This window comes from Etheostoma spectabile, chromosome 5 (assembly GCF_008692095.1).
Source record: "Etheostoma spectabile isolate EspeVRDwgs_2016 chromosome 5, UIUC_Espe_1.0, whole genome shotgun sequence".
Lineage (NCBI taxonomy): Eukaryota > Metazoa > Chordata > Actinopteri > Perciformes > Percidae > Etheostoma > Etheostoma spectabile.
This window is the reverse complement of record NC_045737.1, coordinates 15147131-15154658: the sequence shown is the minus strand read 5'-3', so window position 1 is coordinate 15154658 and position 7528 is coordinate 15147131. Positions and strand designations below refer to the sequence as shown.

The 7528-nt window shown below is 37.8% G+C and overlaps 1 protein-coding gene across 3 annotated transcripts in view; it reads right to left on the bottom strand.

Annotated features, from left to right (window-relative positions):
- The window catches only part of unc13ba (unc-13 homolog Ba (C. elegans)), a 157476-nt gene that overhangs the window by 4341 nt on the left and 145607 nt on the right, over positions 1–7528 (bottom strand). For all 3 annotated transcript variants that reach the window (XM_032517163.1, XM_032517164.1, XM_032517166.1), the window contains 6 exons: positions 4824–4912; positions 4568–4705; positions 2960–3083; positions 1542–1586; positions 838–909; positions 80–227 (listed from right to left, as the gene is read on the bottom strand). In XM_032517163.1, the coding sequence (XP_032373054.1) occupies positions 80–227; positions 838–909; positions 1542–1586; positions 2960–3083; positions 4568–4705; positions 4824–4912 (616 nt within the window). The remainder of the gene's footprint in view (positions 1–79; positions 228–837; positions 910–1541; positions 1587–2959; positions 3084–4567; positions 4706–4823; positions 4913–7528) is intronic.

The window sequence follows — 7528 nt, the reverse complement described above, 5'->3', positions numbered from 1 at the left end:
TGTGTGTGTGTGTGTGTGTGTGTGTGTGTGTGTGTGTGTGTGTGCGTGTGTGTGTGAATGTGAATGTATGTGTGATTACCTTGGGTATGTTGTGTGGTGACAAAGGTCTTGATGAGAGCATCGGTGCTCTGGGAGTAGAGGGAGAGGGCGTAACGCAGTGAAGCCAGTTCAGGACTTTTCTCGACAAATGCCTTCTTCAGCCCGTTTCCTCCTGCGTGGAAGTATTGCTGAAAGAGAAGAGAGCAAGCATGGGGAAGGTGAGAAATAAATCCTTTAAGGTAGATGAATGAATAGAGTATTAAACCCACAGGAAAATGACACTGTTACAGCAGACAGATCACACGTAAGAATCCCAAATACAACACAAGGACATTCAAAGAAGATGATAAGAAATAAGTAACAAAAACATAAAAAAAATTATTATTACTAAAAACAAGGAAGACATTTTAAATACACACCATGATGGTGCTTGGTAATATGCTTAACATGGTTAGTGCAAGTCTGCTATTATACTATAAATTGGTTTGTTTTTAAATGGCAAGATGCTTAATTGGAATGACAAAAATAAGTGCAGCGATTCTATATATACTATATATGTATGTAATATAGATATTACATTTTGTAACAGAATACAATTTTACACTGTATGTTGAATATGTATACAAAAAAGTGTTGTTTTTCGTGTTGTTAAAAACATTGATAAAAACTGTACACTGAAGACTTGTAGGTTACCAGACATAAACAAAACATTATTATCTCACACGTTTTTTATGCCAGCTGTCATTTTCAGTGCTGTTTCTTGCTTGACACGTTAATGTGCAGCCGGTCTCCACCTACCTTGATCGACTCCAGCCCTGCATCGATAATTATACACTGTTTGGGCGTCAAGGTCTTGGCTTCACCACCTCCCTGCAGCAACCAGAGTTCACAGACCGACATTAGACAAACTTCCTTCATAAGAGCAACTGAGAAAATAAATAAATCTCAAGACAACAGAAACTGGGAAAATCATGAATTCAGGTCTTTTTTATTTAGCAAAGTTTTGACATTTAGTGTTGTTTGCTTGCTGGTTTGGTCACTTGAATCCAGTGAGATAATAACCTGAATACATTTAACAGACCAATGGTCCCTCATCCGTACATCTGCATGATTTCGGAGACTTGTGCTTTGTGAGCAGCTCCAGAACAGCAGTTTTAGTTTACTTTCTACGTCCAAATGTTACCCAGCCTATCTAGTCTTCAAACTGCCTGCTTTGTGCAACATCCTGCATGCTGCGAAAACAAGCAGCCACCACTGACTATATTTCATGTTTTCAGCTAGAGCGTGTGGTCTCTGTAGCAAGTTTTACTTCATCTTATGAAAGTTTTAGGGGCGGTTTTTAAGTAGCTGCTTGTTTGTTAGCATCCATGCTCTAACTCTTGTCTGGCTTCAATATCCGACCACATGGGGATGAATAGTAAATCAAAATCCAGGCTTTGTAATGTATTTTTTGGAAACCTCCAGTACAAGTTACTCCTTTCTCTTTGCCTTACATGTGTTACCTTGAGATTTGACAGTCCTTTTGCTGCTGTGAGGAGCTGGGCACCCTGCAGAGAGGAGGCGAGAGAAAGAAGTGACTATACTGGATATGTTCATGCCTCATTCTCGCAATTCTCAGCACAAAAGACAAAATGCAGTGATTTAACATGATTAACATATTCACAGAAAATGAAAATACATGTGAATTGAAAAAAAAAGTGATGATGAATTGTCAATTGATTTAATAAAACTTGGTGACATTTTATTTGAAACAGGGTTCCTCTGATGATCAGAGCACCTTCATCACTTCAGTTTTTTCAATAACTGTACTTTTTCTCATTTCCTCCCTTAAGGCCCCTTTACTTAAATGATACATATTGTGTTGTGCACGATGAATGTAAGATGGGGAAAATTATGAAACCGTTTTAATCAAATCAGCTTTAAATTAATCAAATCACTTTAAAATGTAAAACTACTTCCAGCCTGCATACTAGGTGGCAGCAGAGTACAGCTGCAGATCTTACTGGAGCTGAGATATCAGACACTATATGATCCAACAGTACACAGCATACAGCATATGTGCAGATTTACTACAGTACCTTCCATTCGTTTTAATCAACTTGCAGAGGCTTTGTTGAGATATTTCATTTATGACAGTAAATATCGTGTTTACTGTGATTTGTTTGTCAAAATTTAAAAAAGAAATTGTGCACTTTAGAGAAACTTGTTTTCTGCCAATTTTATGTTTATGAGCTCTGCCACTAGACAAAACTACAACAACAACAACACACAAACGTGAATGTTAAACGTTAATATGATTGCATGTAAATTTGTCCACTTTGTGTGTTATAAACTGTTGCTGTTTGACAGTCGATTTTCAGAAATTGCCGCACCAATAACAAGAGGTTTCAAAACAGTGCCAGCCTGCTGTTTCATTACTACAGGAAATAAACATAACAGATTTTTTTTTTAAAGGAAATCAATACAGAACAAAGTCCATTATTGATTAAAATGGCTAGCAATAATACGTGTAGTTGATTTGTACTGAATGGGCAAAGACACGCTCATATATTGTCCTTAACTGTGTTTGTTTGTGGGCTTTTCCATCATTGGTATCTGATGACTCTCATTATTGCGTAAAGCTGGACTTGTGATGACTGTAAAGACATTATACAACTTTTTTTTCATTATCTTGTATTTGTGTCCTTATTCTTCTATCTTTGTGACATGACATGACATTACACAATGATGACATTTTGTCTGTGAATATCTCTGGTTCTGCTGCATTGATCCTTTCCCCTCTAAAACTGACCATAATAACTCCAATAATGTTAATGCAGAATTGATGGAGTACTCGGATTAATTACGTTTCGATTTTGTTCCGGTTTAGGGTTGGGGTAAGAAGTGTGGTTGTGACGGTTAGAGTTAGGGCTGTACTCACCAGGCTGTCGTTGCTCTGAGGCAGGACGATAGACTTCTCCAAGCTGCTCAGGACCAGCTTCCACAGATCCTTCAGGATCCTCTTCAGCACCGTCTTCTCACAGATGTCAGCAAAGATACTGAGGCTAGATCACACACAACATCAAATATGTGAGCTCAAACTTGTTTGGTCCACAGTCTTTGTTGTAGTGGAAGTCATTGTAGAGGGCAGTTTGCAAGCATTCAGTCGATCAGTTCATTTATAATATACTATTTATTCATTTATGAGTGACCTAAGTGCTGCACAAAATAGTGAACATAATGACATAATATACTATACATTTATATACACAACAAGATAAATAATTTATCCTTTTTGGGTTAATATACCATCCGCCCACTTCCAATGGGTTGTTTTGACCTGGAGTTAGTGGTATTTATTTATTTATTTATTTGTTTAAATATATTACTCATAGGTTATTTATCAAAACCACAATATGGTAATTTTGACCTAGTGTTAGACCCAACAAGCGCAAGTCTTACCTGTCATACAAACATATTGTTAGGTGCACAAAACATTGACATGACATTCAAAACTGCAAACAATAAGTACACATAGTATCGTTTAAACAAAAAACAAATACGGACATGTAAGTTTAAAAAGAGGTTGAGAAGATTATAATTATTATATGGGGAAATATTTAAACAGTAATAGAAAAATTAACAGTAACACTGTTTTTTTTACTTATATGTAACATTAACCCCTTGCTGCCTTTCTTTAAATGACTGCTCATTTCTTTAAATTTCTTATGCTGCACTGTAACTTTTATTCTTGTGTTTTATGTTTCTATTTGTTTTTAACTGTCTATTCATGTGTTTTACCGGTTTTTAATGCTTATGATTTTTAACGGTTTTTACTTGTGTTTTATCTGTTTAACTGATTTTGTGTAAAGCACTTTGAATTGCCCTGTTGCTGAAATGTGCTATACAAATAAAGCTGCCTTGCCTTGCCTTGCTGGTGTTATATTAGTCTCACATTGCCAGACCTTCCTCCACGGCGCTGCGGAGGAGGGTCTGGCTAGTCCACACAGCATTCCGGGATGGGAGAGGAACGTGCTCTTGTTTATTGGTCTTTAAACCAATCACAATCGTCATTGGAGCCCCGGCGCTGCTGCAAAATAGCCTCGGGAAGGAACTTGTTTTGGTAGAACATGTGTACGTTCAAAAGTTGTTTTTTGTGCAACAGAAAACTCAGATTGGACAGATAGTCTAGCTAGCTGTCTGGATTTACCCTGCAGAGGTCTGAGGAGCAGTTAACCATAGTCCTCATGAATCAACCAGAGTTTAAAATTCCAACACAAAGAAAGTGTAAGATAACAGATTTCTAGCCGAAAAGAAGGACGGTGGAAATTCCGGCAGCAACGGAGCAATCCCAGAAGTGGAAGGTCATAGATATAGACTAGTGCTATTTCGACCCAAATTGATTTAAACTTGATCCAGTGATCTTTAGTGTGTAAGTAAATAAGGAAAGGCAAAACAATTTACATCAAAAGTCGCGGACCCTCTTGTGCAGTTGTTTGCCAGCCGCTTACAAAATGAGCCACTGTGTGTGCCTTATGCTTTCACTTACTTCCCATCCAGGAACTCCATGAGGGGCCTCAGCACGGCGTCAGCATCTGCCTCTGCAGTGTTGTGGTTGGGCGGGCCTTTGATCTGGTAAAGGATCTCAGCCATCTGACGCATGCAGCCGTTAATACGAGTCTGGAAACTGGAGGGAGAAGAGACAGATGCAAACTTAGATAAGAAAACTTTTGCAGGGCTGACAGAGGCTTGCTCGTCAGACATCCATGGAGTAGTGTGTGTGTGTGAGTCAGTGTGCGTGTTACCTCTTGGCAAACATGGTGCTGAAGTTATCCAGGAAGGTGTTGAGCTTCACCTGCAGCTCATTGAGGATGTCAGCTGCCTCTATATCCAGCTACAACACACACAAAAATGAACAGGAGGAGAAAAGTGATAACCTATTAATTTAAGCCTTCACAATGAGCTATATAAAGCCATTACTAGATTTGCAAAACCTAAAATGTCAACTTGACGCTGCGGTCACAATGTCCGCTGCATCCAGTTCTGCTGAAGCCATATTTAGTTCTTAAAAAAAATTGAAATGGTGGTTGAAAAGACAAATATTGTACAGTAAATGGACATAATGTGCAGGAATACATGTGGAGTGCGTTGGCGAGATGAGTAAGAATTTGTAACACCAGATTCATTTTTCATGTCAATGGGTGAGACATTTCAACTACAGTGAGTCAGAGATACTCAAAGTGACTTACAGTATGGGCGTATTTTGTGTGTGATGTGTATATAGACCAGTAAACAGGAAATAAATGCTGACTAAAATGCAAATGACTAAATAAGATTTCAGCTGAGTTTGTAGAACAGATTCTCATTCATGCCTCTTTAACCCCATTCAAGAGCGTGTATAAAGAGAACTCACAAAAATTTGAAGAGCACACCATTTCCTGAAGCTCAAAATCAACCATAAGAGGTTGAATATAATTTTTTTTTTAATGTCAAGTCAAACTCATTTGACAGCAGGAGGCTGTCACTCTTTCCTCTCTTCTTTTTTTTGAGTAGAAAGCTAAAATTGATCAATAATAAGTCATACTTGCTGCATATGGTATCGCAAACATTTAATAAAAATGCCTTGCAGCCTGCAGGAAAAACTGGCCTTGAAGAGTCTGGTACCAGATCATCATAAAATCAGGGAAATACAGCTTGAAGCTCATTATGATGCTGGACCTCCAGTATGCACCACATGTTACAAAAGCCAAGTAGTTAGACAATTGTAAGAAAAGACATCCCTAAAGTGTCTTTGTAGAAAACGTGCCATCTTTAACTGTGCAACTGTGTTATTAGATAGATTAGTTGGGCAAAGTGCCATAACATATAATTGAACAAAAAGATGTCTGTGACTTTGAAATGTCAGTGTTTTAGTATCTTGCAATTTAATTGAGAAATGTTGAGTAAATTGGAAGTTTGGACCCTCCACTCCACCCCTTCTTGGCCTGAATCCAAGAAGGAAATGTACAGCGGTGTTCATGTGAACTGCAAGTGGCCGACCCAGCCAAACATCTTTATGGGCTTTTGGAGGTGAGTGTGCACGTGTCTGAGGTATCCTTGAGAGATGACTCAAAATACCGGACAAATTCTTTTCCAATATAAGACAGGAGGATAAATCAAGTGCAGTGTGAGTGAAGATATAATAAGATCAAGTCAAGCCTAAAACTGGTTCTTACAACTTTGTACGTAGGATTTAAACCATCCGCTTCATGATCAAATGCTCACTGTTTAGCAAAATAGCAACTAGTAGGCTACTGTTTTCTCTTTTAGGTGAATTAGATCAGAAGACCAGTATCAATTAAATCTCACTACGAACGGATGTGTTTAGCCTTTCCAAGCACAAAAACTGGAAGCAGTAAGAAACAACTAGTCTCTAAGTCTAAGTCTCTGTTAAAAAGAGAAAAACATAACCTTCCAATTCTTCAGTGTTTTATAAAGCGAGCAGTTAAAAACATTTGACAAAAAATTAACATTAAGGAGCGATCATGTATTCATGCACATGAATTTTAGCTTTTCCTTCTATGAAAACACTATATTAGCTAGTTCACACACTTCACTTTAGTTCAACAACATATACATTATTATTATTTTATTATTAATCCTTTATTTAACCAGGAAAGAAGTCCATTGAGATTCAGAATCTTTTTACAAGAGAGACCGGCCAAGGTAGCAGCCAAATCACAACACATACATAAACACCAAGTTACATTTTCAAGGTAAAAAGTACAAAGTACAAAATGTTAAAAAAACAGTTGACTCTCAAGAAAAACAAGACATGTCTCCATCACAACCTTCCTTACAATAGTTTTAAATCATTAATGGACATAAGGGTTTCTAACTTAGTACTTTCTGTAGATTATTCCACCCCCAAGGTGCTGAATAATAGAAGCAGTTCTTCCTAATTCGGTTGCAACTCGTGGCACGTTAAACAGCAACCACTTTGAAGAGCGTAGCTGATAGGTACCTGAGCAGACAGAGAGGAGATTACAGAGGTACAGTGGAAGTTTGCCAAGTAAAGCTTATAAATAAAGATATACCAGTGTTGTTGTCTACGAATTTTAAGTGATGTCAACCAACTAAATCATAAAGAATGCAGTGATGGGTGAGGGACTTGTATTAGTTAGAATCGTAGGATGCATGGTAAACTGAATCAACCGACGCAAGATGGATGATGTGGCATGCATGTACAATATATCTCCATATCAATTACAGACAGAAAGTAGCTTCACAAGTTTCTTCTTAGCACTAAAAGTAAAACAAGATTTGTTTCTCAATAAAAGCCAAGCTTTACTTTAAGTTTCTTGACCAAAGCAATAATATGTTCATTACATTACATTACATTATATTTTATGTAAGTAGTATTTCCTACATAATGTAAGACTAGCGGGCGAATGACTAAGAAGAACGGCTTTTAAGAACACAGGCACACGCACGCACGCACGCACGCACGCACGCACGCACGCACGCACGC